General features: G+C 34.9%; 5 protein-coding genes, 1 non-coding gene and 2 pseudogenes across 7 annotated transcripts in view; 3 read left to right on the top strand and 5 right to left on the bottom strand.

Moving 5' to 3' along the window:
• LOC147919186 (G-type lectin S-receptor-like serine/threonine-protein kinase SRK) overlaps nucleotides 1-764 on the bottom strand; it is a 1,400-nt gene extending 636 nt beyond the window's left edge. The window contains exons 1-3 of the mRNA XM_087503883.1: nucleotides 529-764; nucleotides 236-389; nucleotides 9-79 (exon numbers count right to left, since the gene is read on the bottom strand). Of these exons, the coding sequence (XP_087360009.1) occupies nucleotides 9-79; nucleotides 236-389; nucleotides 529-689 (386 nt within the window). The 5' untranslated portion in view covers nucleotides 690-764. The remainder of the gene's footprint in view (nucleotides 1-8; nucleotides 80-235; nucleotides 390-528) is intronic.
• A 635-nt stretch (nucleotides 765-1,399) lies between these two features.
• On the bottom strand, nucleotides 1,400-2,452 carry LOC147919185 (G-type lectin S-receptor-like serine/threonine-protein kinase SRK). The gene is made up of 3 exons (XM_087503882.1): nucleotides 2,233-2,452; nucleotides 1,696-1,875; nucleotides 1,400-1,596 (listed from the first exon to the last, which is right to left on the bottom strand). Exons 1-3 carry the CDS (start codon nucleotides 2,450-2,452, stop codon nucleotides 1,400-1,402), a joined length of 597 nt encoding a protein of 198 aa, XP_087360008.1.
• LOC147919184 (S-locus-specific glycoprotein S13 pseudogene) lies at nucleotides 2,338-3,501 on the bottom strand (annotated as a pseudogene).
• Nucleotides 3,502-3,899: 398 nt separating this feature from the next.
• LOC147919183 (uncharacterized) lies at nucleotides 3,900-6,197 on the bottom strand (annotated as a pseudogene). Its single transcript, XR_015592695.1, has 6 exons — nucleotides 5,784-6,197; nucleotides 4,866-5,692; nucleotides 4,629-4,777; nucleotides 4,439-4,532; nucleotides 4,276-4,347; nucleotides 3,900-4,168 (listed from the first exon to the last, which is right to left on the bottom strand). The product of XR_015592695.1 is annotated as an uncharacterized LOC147919183 (transcript).
• A 167-nt stretch (nucleotides 6,198-6,364) lies between these two features.
• On the top strand, nucleotides 6,365-8,134 carry LOC104771047 (rhomboid-like protein 11, chloroplastic). The gene is given in 9 exon segments (XM_087504740.1): nucleotides 6,365-6,486; nucleotides 6,489-6,563; nucleotides 6,691-6,830; nucleotides 6,947-7,032; nucleotides 7,152-7,192; nucleotides 7,270-7,436; nucleotides 7,536-7,598; nucleotides 7,765-7,792; nucleotides 7,795-8,134. Coding segments are annotated over 9 exon segments (861 nt in total). The 5' UTR covers nucleotides 6,365-6,380; the 3' UTR covers nucleotides 7,950-8,134.
• A 272-nt stretch (nucleotides 8,135-8,406) lies between these two features.
• LOC104771048 (rhomboid-like protein 11, chloroplastic) lies at nucleotides 8,407-10,170 on the top strand. Its single transcript, XM_010495526.3, has 6 exons — nucleotides 8,407-8,956; nucleotides 9,060-9,145; nucleotides 9,234-9,274; nucleotides 9,362-9,528; nucleotides 9,610-9,672; nucleotides 9,787-10,170. Exons 1-6 carry the CDS (start codon nucleotides 8,615-8,617, stop codon nucleotides 9,982-9,984), a joined length of 897 nt encoding a protein of 298 aa, XP_010493828.2. The 5' UTR covers nucleotides 8,407-8,614; the 3' UTR covers nucleotides 9,985-10,170.
• Nucleotides 10,060-12,496, bottom strand: LOC104772604 (pentatricopeptide repeat-containing protein At5g25630). Its single transcript, XM_087504739.1, has 3 exons — nucleotides 12,199-12,496; nucleotides 11,131-12,003; nucleotides 10,060-11,055 (listed from the first exon to the last, which is right to left on the bottom strand). The coding sequence occupies exons 1-3, from the start codon at nucleotides 12,262-12,264 to the stop codon at nucleotides 10,282-10,284; spliced, it is 1,713 nt and encodes a 570-aa protein (XP_087360865.1). The 5' UTR covers nucleotides 12,265-12,496; the 3' UTR covers nucleotides 10,060-10,281.
• Nucleotides 12,497-18,872: 6,376 nt separating this feature from the next.
• TRNAF-GAA (transfer RNA phenylalanine (anticodon GAA)) lies at nucleotides 18,873-18,945 on the top strand. Its single transcript has one exon. It is a non-coding gene; the product is annotated as a tRNA-Phe (tRNA).
• The last annotated feature ends 3,353 nt before the right edge of the window (nucleotides 18,946-22,298 follow it).

The raw sequence follows: 22,298 nt of genomic DNA, 5'->3' as shown, positions 1-22,298 counted from the left end.
GTCCAGACTGTGATGCATCATGTAGCATGATCTCATCGACAATCTTTTCCCAACTCCCGTTCATCCAGTTTATCCATACCTATTAAGAGAAAAAAAAAACAACCAACGCAGCAACGTTTGTTAATTTACCAATCAACCTTTATTTTACATATAATAATAAAAAAAAATTAAAAATTAAAAATTAAAAATTAAAAATTAAAAAAAACCAGAACAAAACTTCTACAAGCTTGCTTACATAGCTGAGGAGATTAACACAGTTTGGGTCCGACAGGGAGAACGTCCTGTTCTTCTTGCCAGTTACAATCTCAAGCACAATAACTCCGAAGCTGTAAACATCCGATTTCGTCGAGTATATACCCTCTCCCGCGTATTCTGGAGACATGTAACCACTGTATATGTATGTATAATAAAAGTCAATGCTAAGGAGTTAACTAATTCTCAGATATATATATATATATATAGATGTATATAAGGTTCAAAGCATTTAAAAAAAAAAAAAATCAGAGATATGATATGATGATGTCTTACTAGCTTCCAGCCGCCGCAGTGGTAAAAGCTTCATTCTCGTTCTTTCTGCAGATTCTTGCCAGGCCGAAATCTGAAATTTTTGGGACCATATCTATATCAAGCAAGATATTTCCCGGTTTCAAGTCCCTATGTACAATTTTAACCCGTGATTCCTCTTGCATATATTCAAGCCCTCGCGCAATGCCATCAATTATCTCAAATCTTGTCTGCCAATTAAGTCTAGAGGTTTGGGTTCTTCCACCTACACAACACAAAGATTGGAGTAAAGTATCAAAATTATCATCCCAAAATCCATCAGTCTCATTATCTATTATTACATATGAACTATGCATGCTCTCATTAACAAGTCATGCTACGTACGAGTTAATAAGTTAGTAATAGTATATTACTAAACACTAACCAAAGAGATGGCCTTCAAGGCTTCCGTTTTCCAAGTACTCTGATACACTTTGGTATCATATTGGGCCTTAACCAAGCCAATAAAGCCTCAAAGGTAGAACCCACCACAAAAGCTAGCTTATGAGTGGGGGACCAGTGGTGCTTTATATGGTATTGTGTTATTTTCTATCCCACCGATGTGGGACATTTATCAATACCGCCCCGTTTAAACAAGCGACATCCACGTCGCTGGTGGCTGGTACGCGGGCGGCTGTTACTTTTGGGCCTCTTCCATTCACTCCTCTCCCGTTTCTCTCCTCTCCAGCCAGACGTCGCATGTCCAAGGATCAGAATGCTCTGATACCATTTGATACACTTTGGTATCATATTGGGCCTTAACCAAGCCAATAAAACCCCAAAGGTAGAACCCACCACAAAAGCTAGCTTATGAGTGGGGGGACCAGTGGTACTTTATATGGTATTGTGTTATTTTCTATCCCACCGATGTGGGACATTTATCATACTCGTAAATCAAGACCTTTTCTTCATTGTAAGTGCTCCAACCACGGAGGCAAACAAGGTTAACGTGTTGAAGGCGTGCAATCACGCTAACCTCGTTCTTAAATTCAGAGAGGCCTTGTGTTGAGGACTCGTCAAGCTTTTTAACTGCTCCGTTGTAAAGCTCTGTCCCTGCAACCAAAAGTGCATAAAATGAAAAATTGAGCATGCATAAAAAGTCCAAATTATTCTCTAGTCTATAACTCCTCCTACTAACCTTATAGACTTTACCAAAGCCACCATGTCCAATTTCATTGGAATCAGAGAAATTGTCTGTGGCCCTCAATATGATCCCAAAATCCATCTGTTGGTTCTCTATTGTGTCTGCTCCATACATGTCTGTATCAGTTGGCATGAGTACAACCTCAACTTGATAAATGCAAAACATAATAAGATTATCATCAATCATCACTGGAATTGGAACAAGCATATTAAAAACCAAAAAAACAAATTAAATAGAAGAAGGATGAAGAAAACATGTTATTATTACCAACAGCAGTTGCTAGATTTTGTTTCCTTTTCCAGTAACAAAAACCAGCCAGAGAGAATAAGATAATAATCACGGTGGGGATGCCAACTCCTAAACCTATGATTTTTCCTTTTTTTTTTCCTCTTCTTCTCCCCTAAAAGATTCGTAAAATGATATTTTTTAACTAAAGATAAGAGTTGTGAAAACAATATATATATATATATATATATATATATATATATATATATATATATATTTGTATAAAGTCAAGGATGATTAATATATTCATCAGAACTAACCGTTGATTTTGACATAGAGATTTAGACTTTCATTAGCGTTACGCCGCAGAGTGGACAGTTCCCCTCTCCAAGTGACACAATTTGAGATGCCACGTTGTAGGGTATTTGTTACTGCAAATGCAGTGCAATTGCAGTTTGCAACACAAATATTCTGGCATTCTTGAATTTGGTTGGTTTCCACAGGGATCGTCGACGCAGTATCTCTGTTTGGAAAACTCATCTCCGTTAGTGTATGATAAACTTATCTGCACCGCATTTCAGAGGCTTCTTCCTTATGCACCCTTTTGCCACGTAGGTAGGGTCCCTCGGCTCAAACCCTTCGATACATGTACAATCTTGTTCGCTCGTGTTCGTATTACAGTAACCATTAGACCCACATGGATTGTAGACATCGCATCTAGCATTCGGTAAATTCCACAACCAGTCCCACTTTGTTGTGGTCTGATTCCATGTAAATTGGATTAACAAACCTGAGTGGGCCATCACTAGTCTCGATAAATAGGAGTTGTTTGTTGCTATGAACGAACAAGTGGCATCCACTCTTGTCCATGTTAAATTAAACAAGGGAGGTAGTTTTTTAAACTTTTTTGTATCATCTTCCCATGGACCGCTATCGAAGACTCGCGCACCTTTAGAGTAGCCGAAAAGCTCAGGGGAACCTTGGGTTTGGAGTCTGAATGTGTAGTCTCCGCTTGACGGATCATCTAGGCTTTTCCAGGCTGTTAGAAATCTCTTGGTTTTCCTGTTTTTGGGATCCAACCCGAGTTGCATCTGAGGGATTAGAGTATCTGTTGGGAAATCGAAACTCTGCCACAAGAACTCATCTTCATCAAGATCGTAGGATCTCAGCACAAATTTTCCGTTATCAAGAAGCTCTGCCGCCACAAGAGATCTCTGGATTCTTAATTCCGTTGACCAGACGAGTCTATTAACTTGATCCCGGATCACAAGGTTAGTAGCAGAGATTCCAAAGGTTCCATTGTAATCCAAGAGAGGGTTGTCTCTATTGGCAACCCAAACGTAGGTTCGCACAGAGACCTTCTTGTACCAAATCCCGATATACCAACGATTACCACTACTGAAAAAACCAAGCTCGAAGACATCCCCGGGAGACGCAAGCGTACGGTTGCTTGATGGCCGCAAGGATTCGGAAGGGACCAAAGTATTACTGGCATGACTTGAGGAAGAAGCAATCTGAAAAAGAAGGTAAAGGACCAAACCAGTCAGAGTATGACGTATAGACATCTTCTTCCCAAGATGAAACAACAGATTCGCAAGCAGCTATGTGCTGCAATTCTCCAATAATTCGGAGATCCCGATGAACTAGTTTGTACACTTCAAAAGTCAATTTTGTAATTATTGTAACTAGTATTTTTGATATTTTCAAGAAAGACTATCTCATTTGGTGTTTCCTTCCCTTTCTATTCTTTACCTGTTTTATAAAGAGACACGTGAAAGAACGTGACTTTTTTTTATAAGGGGAACGATTCGATGAGACTAGAGCATATAATGTAAAGATGGCAAATGACGATTTCTCTATACTGTTAATGAGACTGAGACATACACATTATAAACTTTTCTTTGATGAGAGCAAGAAAGCTCGTACATATTAAAAAGCAAAAACTTGTATTAGTGAAGATTTAGACTCATCTTTGGCATAGCACAACTCAGGACAAATCATTCCAAAAGGAACTCATCGATTGTATATAATCTTAAGTGACAATATTTCATAACAATAATGATTCCAGTTTCCACCAGAAAGAGTCGATCTACACCATTTTGCCATTTTGACTACATGAAGACAGCTTCTCAAAGTGTTTTTGTCTCCAGTAAAAAAAGAAAAACACATATCAATTGGGCAAAGAGGATAGGCATAACACAGAAAAATTCCTCAATCCAGTTTGACGCGGTCCATATCGTTTATCACGCCTTCAAGCTACGCAGTGGAAAAGAATCAAAATATCAAACATCACAGTCAGGACTCTTATCATATGCATGCGCACAGGACTCTTCTCAAAGTGTCTTAGTTTCAGTTTTACATACCTTGGCAATCTGCCGCAAGAAGAAATCCCCATAACGTTTTGCGGGTTTTGGTTCCACAACGTAGATCATGTCCTGCAGTCTCACCAGATTTAAAAGTTAATACTTGTACAAGCAACCCTAGTATCCATGTCAAAGAGAGATACAGAAAGAAGAAAGAAGATACATTGTTCATGTAGAAATCAATGTCTGCATTGGAGATGATCCCACCATTGGAGTCAACTGAATGGGTCTTGTGCTTGTATGTTAACAATATGGTCCTTGCAAGCAAAACCCCAAAAAGATTAATAAAAAAAAAATTAGATTGCAGAGAGACTGACTTTTTTGGTAAAAGCCATCAGCCCATGGCTCCTCACCTTAGCGTGGACTCATCAACTTCCATGTATTTAGCGAGCTTAGCAAGAGAAATGGAGGAGTAGACTTTCAGGAATGTCCGCACTCCCGACAACAGCTGCTGCTGCTTTACCTCATAAAGGAACATCTTCAACTGAAGCCTGTATGCATCCTGAGATAATTCCCAAGTTTGGTGTTAAGGTAAACAAACACACACAAGTCCTTCCTAACTTGTAAATATGATATAAAAACTGTGGTACCTGATTGTAGTTGACAAGAGGCTCGTCGAAACTTGGTGCGGAAGGGGTGATGAACTTGGGCATGCATAAGAGAAGAGCTCATCATAGATACCGAAAGCCTCATCGTCATACCTCTGCATACGCATCATCTTTTCACCATACTTCTCGCGGAGCTGAGAGTTGACAGAGTCGTCAACGAGTTTAGTTTGAGGGCAGAGAGAGAGGCAAACAGCAAGTAAGGCATACATCTGCTCATTCTTCTTGAGGATTTGCTCGTACTGCGGTGACTTTTGATGGTACTGCTTAGTCTTGAAAATGTAGAGGAGAATCTTGTTGAATTCACGAACAGCATCAACATAGCGTCGCAACATGAGGTTGGCAAAGCCATAGTGATAAATAGTAGCGATATGGCATCCAATGACACTGGTGTAAACACCTGGCTGGGAGATGTCAATGGGCTGCAACCATTTGAGACCAGTGTGGTAGTCACCGAGGAGGCAGTGAACACGCAAGAGGCCGACCATGCTGAAGTAACCAAGGACCTTCAAGACGTTACTGCCACCAGAGTAGTCGTAGCCATCAGTGGAAGTGAAATGTTCCTTGTCTTCTTCTTGCTCAAGGATTTGGACGATAGAGGACTTTTCCACAAGGGCTTGCAAGAAGTTGAGAACGCCATACACATTCCATGCCTTATCGTGCTGCCTGAGCAATGCAACCTCCTGCTCTGTTTTGTTTTTGAGCTTTGCTCTGAATTGACAGAAACTTTGGAACTGGTAGACAAACTCATCCACCATATCCCACAGCCACTGGTTGGGTAACTGCATATTAACTACGCCGTGCAACACCACCTAACAACCATTCTATCTTCTTAATCATCTAAACAAGAGAGATTCTAGATTCCAAAAAAAAAAAAAACAAAATCAAGATTCAAAATCAAACCTGGAAGAGGCTGCAATAGTTGTCATACGAATCGATCCTCTGCTTCAACGTTGGAGATAACCTCGCATACAAATGCCGAAACCACATCTCACGGTACAGAAGGCAGAACACGTGGTCGTTGTCTACGTAAGGAGCAATCGCTTCCACACTTGGCCATGGCGTCTCCTTGAACAGTCGTTCCGATAAGCTCTGGAACGATGTCTCACACATCTGGTGGATCTCGTACACGTTCTTCTCCCTTATGTGTCTGTACATGTGTACCACGAACGATTTCACCGAATCCGCCACGTAATTCGGGTCGTACCCGCCGCTCTCCCCCTCCTCCCCCGCCCCCGCCCCGCTTCCTCGTACTCGTAGTTCGCCGCCATGTCTTTCTCGCTCGCCGATTAATTCAGGATGAAGCCGAAGAGACTAGGAGGAGGAAACACTTTACTGCCTCCCCCTCGTAGGGTTTACACTACATTATTATAGATAACCGGGTTTTTTTTTCTGACGATAACCGGGTTCTTCCGGTTTGGTTTTTGTGTATACCAAGAGTTTAGAACAAATAAATTCTAAATTGATTTTTTTGTGTGAGAGAGATCTCTCAAATAAAAAATGTCTCACCTTCTTCACCTTCACCGTATCTCTCTTCCACAGTCTTCTCTTCGTTTCAGATTCCCACCTATACATCGCCGCCGCCGTGCAGCTTCGTCGCTTACCATCTTAACAAATCCACCGTGTTTCTTCCTATCACAGTCTCCAAATCTCGGATAACTTCTTGCAGATTCAGCCAGTCAGGTGCCTATAAATCGTTTTTACATGATACATTCCAAGTTTTCGTATTCGGTATCTCTCAATGTTCAATGGAATCCATCATATACATTGTATAAATGTAATTCTTGTTTTTTTTTTTTTTTTTTTTCAGACATTACGCGGCCACAATATGATGATGAATTTAGTAAGGCAAAAGAAGACAAACAAAAACCACAAAAGCAAGGAGCAAATGGCATATTTTGGATCATACTTATCAATCTTGGCATATATATGGCTGATCACTTCTTTCAGGTATTTTTGAACTTGCTGCTGCTGTGGTTTGTTAGAAATGAATTTATTGGTAGTTTTGGAAAACAATTGATTGGAAAACTTAGGGTTGACATTGTCTTCTTTATTTCAAAAAATAGGTTCGCGGGATCAAATCTTTATATTTGTATCACAATTTTCCGGCATGGTACCAGTTTGTGACTGCAACGTTCTGTCATGCTAACTGGTGAGAGAGAGAGAGAGAGCTGCCTGCCTATGTCGCTTTCTTTAAGTTTTTTCCTCTCCTGATGTTGTTTCCTGATGATTCTTAAGTGTTTTTTTTTTGTCTGTATATATAATTTCTAGGAAGCATCTCTCCAGCAATCTTTTTTTCTTGTACATCTTTGGTGAGAGTTCAAGATTTTTCACTTAGTTAGACTCTCTAGCTAATCGACTTAGAGCTCTAATGGTGTGGGTTTAACAGGAAAGCTTGTTGAAGAAGAAGAAGGAAACTTTGGTTTGTGGCTGTCCTACTTGTTCACTGGTGTTGGAGCTAACCTTGTTTCCTGGTTAGTTTTACCGAGAAATGCTGTTTCTGTTGGTGCCTCGGGAGCTGTTTTTGGGTTATTTGCTATCAGTGTCCTTGTCAAGGTACTCCATATTAATTTTTTTCCTTCTCTCCTTCTATCTCCCTGTGAATCATCAACCTCCTCTCAGTTATATATATGTTTTGCTAAACTTATTTTGTAGATGTCTTGGGATTGGAGGAAAATCCTTGAAGTTCTTATATTGGGTCAGTTCGTTATTGAGAGGGTAAAGATTCCTGCTTAAAAAGTATTCCTATTTTCTTATGTGTTTATTTATTTATACAACATTGTATATGTTTGATACTGTAACAACAAGTCGTGATGTGATTAGAAGTTCTTACAATTCAGGGCACGGTAACTAAATTTGTTTTAGTTCATTGATTCTCTCATAGGTAATGGAAGCAGCTCAGGCTTCGGCTGGATATCAGGAACTATATATGGTGGCTATTCTTTACAGACTGTTAATCACATTGCTCATCTCTCTGGTGCTCTCGTTGGCGTTGTCTTAGTTTGGCTTCTCAGCAAATTTCCTTCGGAACCTGTAGATCATCAAGTTAAAAAATCCCCCCTAAAATGAGGAGACAACTTTTCTTGTACTTAAGGAAACATATACTATCTCGCCAGTGAATGCATGGCAGATGAAACGATCGATAGATTGACAAAATATATCCTTGTAAAACTGAAGAATGGGCACTAAACCGGGTTCTCTGTCCCTATTATCAGACATAAAAAAAAAAAAGAAAAAAAGTTTTAGTAGATGAATATCATGGCCCGTAGGTATGATTCATATGAACCTATCTTCCATTGAAACTCTATTCAATACGCCACCAGTCTATCAACATCACACTCTCGGATACTGCACGTTGTCCTTGAACGGTACTGGTAGTTACCAGGTGTTATGTTCCAAATGCACCTTATTAACTGTGTACTTGCTTTGACTAGTGAAATGTCATCCTAAATAATATGGGCTGACAAGCCGATGCATTAAAGCCTTTCCTGAAACTATATATATGTATGTGGGTGTAGTTGTTGTTGAACTTACTTTTGATTTATATAATCTTTAGATCTTACCTTTTTATTTATATAGATGATCTTAGATCTAACTTTTACTTTATATTAAACTGGTCTCAAACTTAGAACAAATAGGAATTTTAAATTTCAAATCTTTAAAAAGACAAATTATTGTAATTTTTTGAAGAACAAAGTAGTCCGAGTGGTGAATCAAAGATTTGAGTGTCTCAAATGTCTCAGCTTCACGGTCACTATCTCTCCCTCCCACACTCTTCTCTTCGTTCAAGATTCCCTTCTTCACCCTCCTTACATCTCTACCGTGCAGCTTTTTCGTCAACCAACCAGCCTCCCCTCTCTCTCTCTCTCAACTCAACTAAACCCACCGTCTCTTGTCCTCTCACCGTCGTCAGATCTCGTTTCAGCGAACCCGGTGAGGATTCTTTTTCAGATATTACGCCACAATATGAATTGAGTAAGACACAAGACAAACAGAAACCACGAAAGCTAGCGAATGGCATATTCTTGATCATACTTACCAATCTTGCCATATTTATCGCTGAACACTTCTATCAGGTATTTGAACTTTTTGTGGCTTGTATTAAATCAGGTTGCTGCTATGTTTCAAGATGTGTCATTCGTTTTTTTTTTTTTTTTGTATGTTCTTTATTCAAAATAGGTTCGCTGGATCAAATCTTTGTATTTGTATAGTGATTTTCCGGTATGGTATCAGTTTGTGACCGCAGCGTTCTGTCATGCTAACTGGTGAGAGAGCTCTCTTCGCTTTCTTTTTTGCTTCATCTACTTATTTCTCTCCTCCTTGATGTTGACATTTTTGTATATATAATTCTAGGAACCATCTCTCCAGCAATCTTTTTTTCTTGTACATCTTTGGTGAGAGTTCAGGATTTTACTCGTAAGATAAGTTTATCGAATGCAGAGATAATGGGTAATGAGACTCGTTCTGTGGCTACATAACAGGAAAGATTGTTGAAGAAGAAATAGGATCCTTTGGTTTGTGGATGTCCTACTTGTATACTGGTCTTGGAGCTAATTTGGTTTCGTGGTTAGTTTTACCGTCAAAGTCAGCTTCTGCTGGAGCCTCGGGAGCTGTTTGTGGGTTATTTCTGATCAGTGTCTTCCTCAAGGTACTAATAGTTATCTTCTATACTTGTTACAAAATGCTTGTAAATCATATCAGAAGGACATCTTTAAACCTGATTTTGTAGATGTCTCGGGATTGGAGGAAATTCCTTGAAGTTCTTATATTGGGTCAGTTCGTTTTGAAGAAGGTAAGAACCTCGCTCAACATTTACACACATCATCATTGTGGTTATAGTCCCATTGATTTAGTGGGAGTTGTGTGTTTCTTTAGTCCCATTTCATCAGTTCATTGATTCTTACAGGTATATGAAGCAGCTCAGGGTTCAGCTGGACTATTAGAAACTATATTTGGTGGCTTTACATCAGTGATAGTTGTTCGGACTCTCAAACCCATTGCACAGTTCTCGGGTGCTCTTGTTGGTGTTCTCTTACTTTGGCTTCTCAGCAAATTTCCCTCAGAACCTGTGGTTCAACAAGTTAAAAAAATCCTACAAAAGTGAGGTAATAATAGAATGCAAAGCTGATAAAACTATTTCTTTTGCAGCAGAGTTGTGTAATTGCTTTGTCTATCTTACTGCTCATTAAGAGGTTTTTATTTATTTCTCCAAATCTATGAGTCTGAAAGTTATTGAAAACAGCAGAACTGTACAATACATTTTCTTTTATACAAGATCATTCAGCTGCAATGTACATAGAGTGAGAGTTCTCAAAGTATTTGACTCTGAAGTTTCAACAGAAGAATAATTGGAAAACCAAATTCTCTGGATTCAGTTCAGCCAAAGCCGGTTTGGTTTGTTTCAGTTCAAGAACACTGTACAAGAATGTACAAATTGTCCACTGATCCCAAACTGCGCTTGGGACTGCTTCTGGCATATGATTGGCACTCGAGCTCCAAGTTTGCAAGCAGAGAGATTCATAGCTTTTGCAGTTGGAAGCTCTCGTTTTCCTAGTGGGATCTGCAAGAGATTAAAACTACCAGATGACTGTTTCTGGTACAGCTTCTCCAACTTTGCGATCTCTATGTCCTTACATTTCAATGCATTGATCGCTTTGTTTGACTCATCAGTGAGTCCCGCGACAAGCCAAGCTTCTGCTAAGAGCAAGAAGGTTGAATTCTCAGGCTTCACACCAAACCCTCTCATCATCTGCAAAACCTCTTCTGCTTTCCATGGTTGCTTCACCTCTAGGTAACCCCACATTAATGTCTCAAATGTCTTAATATTCGGCGAAACCCCAAACTTGCACATCTTGTTGAAAACCCTCATTGCATCATCCATACTTCCGCTGCTGCACCACCCGCTGATCACCGTGGTGAAGATCACAACGTTGGGCCTGGATTCAACTATCAAAGTCTCAAGAAGTTCCTCAGCTTTCTTGTGCTCTTTTGCTCTAACGTACCCTTTGGCTAAAATGCTGTAAGCGTGAGCGTCTGGTTTGACTCCTGCTTTAACCATTTCTTCAAACACTTGTGCAGCTTTCTCCATGTATCCAGCTGAGCTCCAAGCGTTCATCACGGTACTGTACGTGATTACATCTGCCTTCACCTTACACTCCTTCATCAAGGTAAGAACCTGCACTTTTCATTCTTTTTATTACCAATCAAGCTCCTCATCAATGGACATTAGATAAAAGTGTTAAGTTTTTACCTCATCGATGCCATCACGGTCCATGACCTCAACAAAGCCTTTGATCAAGGAATTGAATACCACAAGGTTCGCTTCAACTCTCATTTCCTTCATTCTCCTCACAAACCTCAAACCATCTCTCACTCTCCCTTCTCTGCAGTACCCTCCCACCACAATCCCACATGTTCTTCCGTTCGGTTTAGCTTTCTCTTTCATAACCATCTTCTCGACCACCTCACTCTCAGCTCTCACAGTCTCTCCTTTCTGCACATAACAAGTTGCAATCGTGTTATAAGTCACCGTGTCCGGCCTAACTCCACACTCTTCCATCTTACGCACCACCTCCCACGCTTCCTCCACCTTCTTCTTCTTGCACCACGCTTGCACCAGCACATTGAACGTCCTTATATTCGGTCTAACATCAACATTCTTCTCCTCCAACATACGATCAAGCAACTCAGATGATCTCTCAGGCTTGCCTGCGATCCCATACCCTTTGATCAAAGTGTTGTAAGTGCTCGTGGTCGGATTAAGACCAAGCTCTTTCATTTTCAACAGAGCCTGCACCGCGTCTTCCATGTTACCGGACTCAGAAAAAGCATTAATAACAGCATTGAAGAAGATAGAGTCAGGCTTCGTCCCGCTCTGTTCCACCTCCGAGACTATAGAGCTTATGGAACCATACTGCTTCTGAACCGTCATCGCAGCTAGAAGAGTTGTGTAACTGATCAAAGACGGTCTGTGTCCAGTCTCTGCCAATGTTTTGAAAACGGTTTGAGCCTCGTGAGGCCGTCCACGTTCGATCAAAACGTTCATAAGCTTCGTTCTTGACCTCACTGTCCTGCAACTACTTCCTTCACCACATGACTTGCAGAAACGATACTGTCCTCTAGTCTACAAAAAAAAAAAAAAAAAAAAAAAACAAAGCCTTTTGCTCACCAGAAGACTCGAGGGGACATACAATGATACAATATCTCTAAATTACTCAAGATTCGAAAAATCAAGACTTCATTAAACTCAAAATCAAGAAAAGTGTGCAGTGTGTCAAAATTGGTTCAATTTCAAGACAGCGATTCTTGATACTGTTACCTTAATCGGTGTGGATCTTTCTGGTTCAGACATAGAAGGTGGTTTCTTCTCCTCGATGTCTCCCATGATTTGTCGGGAAAAGAATCTGTGTCTTTGCAACGAATACAAAGTTTAATTTTTACAGATTCAGACTAAATAAAACGCCACCTGTCTTTACATTTCATAAGAGATGATAGGGTCCATAGGAAAATAAAAACGAAAATTTTTCGATAAGGAGGACAAATAATTTGAGAAACGACAAATTTTTTATGGAAAAAATTTTGTTTTCTGTCCACAAATATTTCTTTTTATCTTTAATATTTAATAATTTTACCCAGGATAACCTCCTTATTATAGGAAATAACTATGATAACCCATTTAATTTTTTATTTTCTTGATAACTCACATTTTATGTCCAGACTTTTTTTATTCCAAATCTACCCTTATTAAAATTTTGGGTTTTTTTAAAAAAAAATTGGTATTAACTTCTCTTTAAATCATTTAAAAAAAATTACATTCAAGTTAATTTAAAATTAATTCCAAAAATATAATCTAACTATTATTATGTTATTGATTTTTAATAGTATACAAACTTGTTCTACTCTTCTCTTCCATAACTTTACAAGAAGAAAGCTTTCTTTTTATTTCTCCATCTAAAATCCTTGTTCTTTATTTAGTTATTTTTGTTTCTTTATCTTTTTCCAGTTCTTAAAGCGAAAAATTTTATGCATTGTTCGCATTTCTCTTCCAACTTGGTTCCAACCGAATCTAACAGATCAAAAGGCTAATCAGCGTAAGAATTTTTTGGTGAAAGATTGTTCGATAAAGTCGGTGATCGTTGAAAACGACTGGCAAAACAACTCGTCAAAATTATTTTAGAAGTTTGCCAAATCTGCTGAATTTAATTTATAAGTCTGTCAAATATAACTTACAAGTCTGTAAAAAACGAATTGATAGGTCTACCAAAATTGAGCAGACTTTATGAAAATATATTGGAAGTCTATTAACTGTATGTCTGCAAGATTAATTTTAGAAGTATGTTAAAACTATGCAGACTTTCTGCAAGTCTCCCAAATGTTCTTAGACTGAATATAAGTCTGCTGGAAAAACAAAAAAAAATTGCAGACTTTATGCATGTCTATCACTTTCAGCAGACTAAATGTAAGTCTGGTGATTTAATTTAAGAAGTCTACCGAAAATACACAGATGTTTCTGTTACAAATACGCAGACTTTATGCATGGGTATCATTTTCAGCAGACTAAATGTAAGTCTAATACTTAAATTTAAGAAGTCCGCCAAAAATATGCAGATTTTTTGTTAGTCTGCCAAATAATCTTAGACTAAATAAAAGTCTGCTGGAAGAACCTAAGAAATCTGTTAAAATTACGTAGACTTTATGCATGTCTATCAATTTCAGCAGACTAAATGTAAGTTTGATGATTTTTATTTTAGAAGTCTGTCGAACATTTACAGATTTTTGGTTAGTCTGCAAAATATGCATAGACTAAATATAAGTCTGCTGGAAAAACTTAATAAATCTGTTTAAAATACGCAGACACGATGAATGTCTATCACTTTCAGCAGACTAATTATAAGTCTGATGATTTCATTTTAGAAGTCTGCCGAACATACGCAAATATTTGGTTAATCTGCAAAATATTTGTAGACTAAATATAAGTCTGCTGGAAAAACTTAAGATATCTGTTTAAAATACGCAGACACAATGAGTTTTTATCACTTTCAGCAGACTAAATATAAGTTTGATGATTTCATTTTCGACATTGGAATATGTGGCCGGCAGTGAAAGATGGTTGTTGTTGAGCTTTCTCTCTTCCTCTTATCTCAATAACTAGCCAAGGCTAAATTAGGGTTTTTGCCTCACCAAAAAGCCTAAATCTAGAAGCATGGATAAAAGTACTCTATTTCAAAGATTTTGGCTAAAAAATCCCCAAATCAACAATAACCCCCCATATACAAAAGGAAAAAAAAATAACTACGGTTATAAAAAACAAAAATTATTATTTTCTTCAGCAACTTCTCTTTCCCACTATCTCTCTAATCTTCCACTTCCATCTCTTTTTCAAAAACTGAACAAAATATTTTCTACAAAAAAAAAGTTCATATTCAAACCCCAATTCACGTTTCACTTTCATCAATATTTTAACACCAAAAATAAACAATTTTACTGGTTTTGTAGATCTCTATCTCTTATTATTGTTTCTTAGTTTTTTATTGTTTATTGAAATCTTTCATCAAACAAGATCATTTTTCCAGGTAATATTTTTAATTTTACCCACATCATTTTTGTTTCTCTTTGTTTGTTTTAGGACCGTGTTACTCAAATCTCATGCCAAGGTATTAATCTCATCAAACAATTTAGGGTCTTTTAAAAAAAAACAATTTGGGTTTTTAAAATATCAAATGTTTTCAAGTTTTTTAAGGACATTTTATTGTATATCTTCTTACTCAAGGGTAATATTGTTATAAACCACTTGACTGAAAAAGAATTAAGAGAATACCACTTTGTCATATTTTGTGGGTAAATAGCATTTTCTGGAGTAGGTTTAATACCAAAATATCCCTCCCCTTAAATGTTTTTACAAGATGAACCATCCTTAAAAATAGTTGAGGTTTCATATGATATGATCGGCGAGATTATTCCAATTTAAATTCCGGCATAAAATCTGATGAAAGATAAAAACAAATCAGTATTCAACAATAACGACAGTGATAGAGAGAAGCCATCTGGAGATAAGGATAGAAAATGAAAAAAGAAGATGTTTGGGAAGAGTGGGAGAAACAAATGTGTTGATTGTGAATACAAATATGGCGTTATTGGGATGCAAAAGGCATAATGGAGATTATTAATACAGTGGTGGTGGTTGTCAGAAGAAAGAAGGGTATAACAGTAGTGACTGAGGATACATAAAAGGAGAAAGCAAACATTCCAAGATAATGAGAGAGAAATTTTATGTGATTTTGAAAAAAAAAACATGAATTATATTAAAACACATCATCTATAGAAAGTACAATGTTATTTTTAAAAATAGGATGTTTTATAAGAAAATACACGTCCACCATTAAAACAACATAGTTTATGTACCGAAAACATATATCAAGAGATAATGAGAGAGAAGATTTATGTGATTTATAAAAAAACATGAATGATGTTTTTAAAAAAGCACATCATCTATAAGAAATACAGTGATATTTTTAAAATATAATGTTTTACAAAATAAATACGTGTCAACCATAACAACAACGTGGTATTTGTTATGAAAACATGAGATTAGAACAAAACCCATGAAATTTTTTAAAAACATATCCAACCACCGCCGTGAAAATGGTTCAGTTCGGAGGTGGTGGCTGTGGATACATAACTAGTAGTGGTGAGTTATGAAAGACACAATGGAGGTTACAGATCTGGTGGTGGTGGTGGTCATCGTTAGGTATATATATGGTTATGGTGGCAGTGACTGTGGATACGGAGATGACAGTGGTGGGAATCATGGGATACGAAAGACATAACAAAAAAAAAATTAAAAATCTCAATATAGGGGGTGGGGCTCGTTGTGAAGGAGAGAAAGTCATCAATGCTCTGGCGAGTTGAATGAGAGAGATATTGGTTTTGGATGAGAGAGAATTGAATGAAAGAAGAAGATGAGAAAAGGGATATTCAAGTAATTTCCTTTGTCCTTCCGACAAAATACTGTTCTCTTGTGCTATTTACTTAATTATGTTTGGTTTCAGTGGTTTCTACTGCATATTCCCTTTCCTTAATGTCATTCACCACACTTACTCTAGATTATAATATTTCAAAAAACTTTGTTCACTATTTATCTATGATTTAGTACATGCTTAACAATTTTTAAAATGTCGTAATATAGTATTTCTTCATGTTTTATCCTTATACTTGCTTCTAACTTTTGTCCCGTACTACGTACTTTAATACTTGTTCTTAATACTTGTCCCGTACATCTTCTTCTTTAATACTTGTCCCGTACATCTTCTTCTTTAATACTTGTTTTTAATAAATCATATATATAAAAGTAAGGTTTTGGTCTTTCCTTATTGGTTGATTTTTATTTAATGCTTTCTAATTTTTTTTTTTTTTTTAATTTGCTTTCTAATTGTTTGATTGCTTTCAACAATATTTAAAGACTCAATTAACACAATACAATAACTCACACATTAAAATAAAATTATAACTGAAATAAATAAATTATGCATTAATCATATTCCACCATTCAATTTTATTCAAACACAATAAATTATAATTGTAACTCCCATAATTCTAAATATATCTTCCATCGATTCTTATCATATAAATAACCATTCTCTCATTTCCACATTCTTTTACTTTCTCATTTTCACATTCTCTCATTCTCTTCCACAATACCTCAAATCATTTTTCATTTTTTTTTGTTTTTGCTTTCTTATTTTTGTTGTATGGGTTACAAAAAAACCAAATGAAATATCATTGTAAAAGTTTAATGCTAAATTTTAATGTTAGAGACTGCATGATATATATTTTATATTGTTCTTATTTTTAAAGATTCATTTCCATTATCTAATTTGAATTATCATCTTATAAGTAATCATTCTCTCCTCCTCTCTTACCAATATCAAATGTTGTTATATCTTATATATGTTGTAAGAGTTTGATTCTATATTTTAATTTAGAAAATATTATATATATTTTACATTGTTCTTATTTTAAGGATTCATCTCCATTATCTAATTTGGATTATCATATATAATTAATAGTTATCTCCTCCTCTCCTACCAATATCAAATGTTGTTATATCTCATATGTGTTGTGAGAGTTTAATTCTATTTTTTTATTTAGAAAGTGTTATATATATATTTAACATTGTTTTTAATTTTTTTATTCTTTATATAAAAATAAACTATTTCTTGCCTTTTTAATCTATTCATATTTATTTTTTAATTTCTATAGTTAAATTTAAATTTAAATTCACATATGTTGGTTTTAACAAAAAAATCAAATTTATTTGAGTAACATATTATACTTTTAAATCAAATTATGGACCCACCAACACTAACTTTTAAATTAAATGAGTTTTAATTTTAGGAGTTGGAAAAGTATAAACTTTTATTTGTAACTCCCATAATAATATCATAGTAATGTTCTCAGTGAATTTAATTTAGTATAATAGAACATGTTAAAAGTGTATTAGTATACACTTAATTGCACTTTTGTAACTCTCAAATATTTACCTTTAATACATCAAATCATGTATTAACTATTAAAAGAATGACACATATCTCACTGTGGGAGTTATTGGTTTAAGATTTGAATAGAGTTTTAAAGATTTTAAATGTTATGTAGAATCTGTTGTTATTAGATCAAGATTTTGTTAAACTATGTTAAATTTTAGTGTTATTAGTTTGTGATTTATAAAAAGTCATTTAAAATCTTAACAAATCTGGGTTATTGGATTCAGACTTTTATAAAGTCATTAAAAGTTTTGTGTTATTCAATTAAAACAAAAGAATCTAGGATTGTTAATGAGTTTAATTATTATGTTATTGGTTCATGATTTTAAACACTTTCTTTATAAAATAAAGTCATGGAAAATATCATAAAAATACAGGGATTGTTTGGAGGACTTTACAAGATTTTAGAAAACTAATCAACAAAACTCTCTAGTAATCTTTAACAATCTTTCACTTATTCATTTTTTATGATTTTGTTGAACTCTTCAAAAATCTTCATAAATCTCAAACCAATACCACCCCAAGTCACTATAACCTCATATTTCAAATCTCATATAATTTTATAAATTCTACAATATCATTATTTTTTCTTGATTTAACCAATGATATCTTAACTTAATAAAAGTTTAGTTTATTTGAATATGATATACATGTAATATATGATATATAGTTGATATAAAGTTTAGTTTATGTATTATTATTATTCATTGCATATAAATCAAAGTCTAATAATACTTTAAGAAACCTAATAAAGTAGTTGCTGTTTTTTTATTTTATTTTTATGGAAAATGTATTAGTCTAATAATCTATGGTTAGACTCACTTAGTTATATATGTATGAGACATTGCAAACCTACTGTTTATTATTTTGTTTTTTTCTTAATTGAAACATTTTAAATCTCTTTAAGCTATCGCCATATATAAATAAAAAACATGCATAACTAACACCACAAAATAAATTTTATGAAAATATATATCAAAATGATTTTGAAATATGACTACAACTACAAAAATATATGGCATATGGTATTTAAGATACAATATGATTTAATTGCACTAAATATATTACGATCAAAAGAACATTTGATTTTCGTACTTTATTTAAAGTCATACTATGTAGTCTTTAAATTTTGATGTACACAGATAAAACAAAATAATAATAACATATTAATTTATATTATTTTTCAAAATAGAATAGCGATTATGTAAGAACTCACGCGTGGCGTAAACTAACACCTAGTTATATGTAATCGTAGCAAATCTCCATTAATATTTTGTTGTATTTTTCCGCGATAAAAAATCTACAAGGTCTTCAGAATTTTTATTTCGATACATGGATTAATATGGGTCAAGAAAGGCCTAACCCAATTATAAAACTAATTTATAGGGCAAAGTTGAAGATCCATAATTCTTTAGCGGTTTATATCTTACAACAACTAACATTAAATCAACAAGCGGGGATAGCTCAGTTGGGAGAGCGTCAGACTGAAGATCTGAAGGTCGCGTGTTCGATCCACGCTCACCGCATTTTTATACTGAATGAGATCTCGCTGTAAAACGACGTCGTTTTATCTGTATCATGTCCAGTATTTAAAAGCCCATTGTCTTTTCGCCAACTTTGTGTTTTACCGAGATTTATACGTAAATTAATATTAATTAAGTTCTGTGCTCAAGTATGATAAATACATATGTATATATAAAATAAAATATATTGGCCATTACACAACTCGTTAATTGATTCTCTAATATGGACATTTTTTTTAATATAATCATTAGTATCGACCCTAACCCGAAGTGGAAATGTTATTTGATTCTATAGTGGAACTTGGTTCGATATGGGTTATGGAATAACCTTGTTATCCAGAAGATGATGTGCTGAATTCATGAACTTTACATATTTTTTCTCCATTTTTTTTTATAAACATTTATGCAAAGCGAGGTTGCGAGCTTGTGAAATAGTTACATGTTGTTGTTCAACCAGAGTTTCATCAAATGAGGGCAGAGGCTAACTGTTACCACTAACGTTTTCGAATTCAAAACATCTAGAGAAAGTATCCAAATGGAGGATAAGTGTGATCTAGTAGTCACCCACTCAGACAATACATAGTTGTCGACTATATGAATTAAAAGATAGACACAATACATATATAATCTGTCTAATCTCTTTAGTTTGTCTAATTTGGCAAGAGTAGATTGGGTGGGCGCTTAATTAAGACCCAAACCTCACCTTCCAACTACCCAACAATATTACGATATTTTGTAAAATGCATAAAAACCAATAAGTATCCATCATCCATTGAATTTTCTCAATACGTTATATACCCATTGACATCACACTACACTATATTTTATTTTCCATTTGACAAGGCGCTGACTATTACGTGGATATATCATATATAGCCGTACATGTCGACGAAGGATCGTTGTTTTGACACATCATCTTCTACTATCTATGCTAATGGCTCCAATCAAATTATAGTCCAAATTAATGTTTAATTCGAGAATTAACGTACGTTCATCTAACCATCTTATAACAATGACTATAAAATTAGGCCAATGAACATTTATGTTATGCAAAAGAAAAATATATTTTATTTGCATGGGTTTTTAGGATTGATACACGGATCTGATATCTATATATAAAAATTGGACTATATCAATGTATCTAATAAGCTATTAAGCTAAGTTCGTAAACAAAAAACTAATGCCACAGAACGTATCACACAATATGATCAGTCAAAGAAAAGAAACAAGAGCTACCGCCACAACTCAACGAATTATACAAGATGAGGGTATTCCATTTGCTTTTCCATTGTGCTTTGCGAAAAAGAAAAAAGAAAAAAACAATGCACTTGAGAATGTCCACAAACTACAATTGTATGTAGCAGCCAAGTCTATCCCATTACTTTTTTAACTTTCCCTAATGGGCTTCGATTGAGAGTTACACTTGACAAAATTTGGCGGTCCGTTCATAATTCATCACATGAAACTGCGCTAAAGAGAGTAACTGGTTATTGTTTTGTGTAAGATATTTAAAGAAAGCTTTGGGTTAAGGTGTAATAATAAATACTAGTTGATGAAAACCTTTAGTTTGTCCAAAAGAAAAAAAAAGTTGATGAAAACCTTTTTTTTTTTTGTTAAAAGATTGATGAGAAAACCTTATACTATAACTTTACGCTATTAAATAACTTGATCTAATAGATGACGAAATTAACATCAGTCGACAATTTAAATTAAATACTACCTCATCTGTACTATATTAAATATATAATGTTTTATAGTAGAAAAGTGTTTCATTTTATTGATTTTTTAAACTTTAATGAACAGTTAAATGATTATTTATTTTTCTTATAACTATTTATATAATGCAGTGTTTTATTATTTTCATATAGGTAATAAATTATGTTTTTGTTTTAAAAAATAAAGTAATTTTTCTTATGTGCAAACACCTTAACTACTTCTGATGTGAACACAAGGGGTACGTACTATTATTATTAAGGAGGCATTGAAGATAACGACTACTTAATTATAATTAACTTAATAATGATTAACAATATAATCTATACTGATAACTTTTTAATTTTTTTGATAATGGATAAATGCGAATTTTTTAGAAATATACTATCTTTTCAAATAATTTATTCAAATATGTACTCTTATCAAAAAAAAAAAAAAAAAATTCTTCCTTTTTTCAAAATTGGTTTTTGATGTCTATGACTACGGGTGTAGACGTGTAGTGGTTGTACCTCCAAATTATCTTTTCTAAAACCCTTAAAATATAAAATATTTTTTAAAAAATAAACTGTGTAAAATAATATGAATTGGATTTTATAAAACCTTTTTTTTGTTATATAGAAGGGGTGTAATCAAAATTAGACGATGTTTGAGTGTAAATATGAAAAGAGGTAGTATAAAATGAATATTTTTGAAATTTCCGCTTATATGATTTCGGTTAATTATATAATGATTATTTTACTTATAAATGTATTCTGGTATATTTTAAATTCTAAATATATATTTAGAAAATTGTTTTGAGTATATTTTAACTTGTACAATTTAAACTACTCGTGAGTCAAATAAATTCAATAATAGTTAACATTCGACAAAGAATAGTAGATAGAAGAATATATCAAAGGGACAAGTAACAAAGTTCTGATTCACCGGAAAATGTAACGGAGAAGAAGGAGAAGAAGCGAGCTTTAGAGAGCTCTAACAAACTTTCTTAATTGGAAAATAAAGTGTATATTACAAAGCTTAACCATACTATCTCAATTTAATCTTCTTATATACTAACACATATTAACCAAACTAATTGAACCAGGGTTAATCGGTTGTGAACCAATCAATAACCAATCCTCATGTATCTTAATACGCCCCTCTCAAGTCTGTAGCTTTAAAGATGTCTGGTTTGGAAGATACAGGCTTGACAATGACATCTTAGAAAGCAATCCATAGAAAAGACCTGGATGAAGTGGCTTGGTGAGGATGTCAGCGTGTTGATTCTTTAAAGGAACATGGAAGACTTTGAGAGTACCTGCTTTAATCCGATCCCTAACTGTGTGACAGTCAATCTCTATATGCTTTGTTCTCTCGTGAAAAACAGGGTTCATAGCAATATGCAGAGCCGACTTGTTGTCACAATAGAGTTTAGCTGGTCCTGTAACTGGAAGTCGAAGATCCTTAAACAACTGCTGTAACCAAATGAGTTCACATGTCGCCTGAGCCATACTGCGGTACTCAGACTCTGTACTACTCGACTAGTGACTCCTTGCTTCTTAGATCCCCACGAGATAAGCGAGTTACCAAGATATATGCAATAACCAGTAATAGACCGCCGAGTATCTTTACAGTTCCCCCAGTCAGCATCACAAAAGGCATTC

This window comes from Camelina sativa, chromosome 20 (assembly GCF_030686135.1).
Source record: "Camelina sativa cultivar CO46 ecotype springtype chromosome 20, ASM3068613v1".
Classification (NCBI taxonomy): domain Eukaryota; kingdom Viridiplantae; phylum Streptophyta; class Magnoliopsida; order Brassicales; family Brassicaceae; genus Camelina; species Camelina sativa.
The sequence above is the reverse complement of the archived record's forward strand: the minus strand, read 5'-3'. Positions and strand labels throughout refer to the sequence as shown.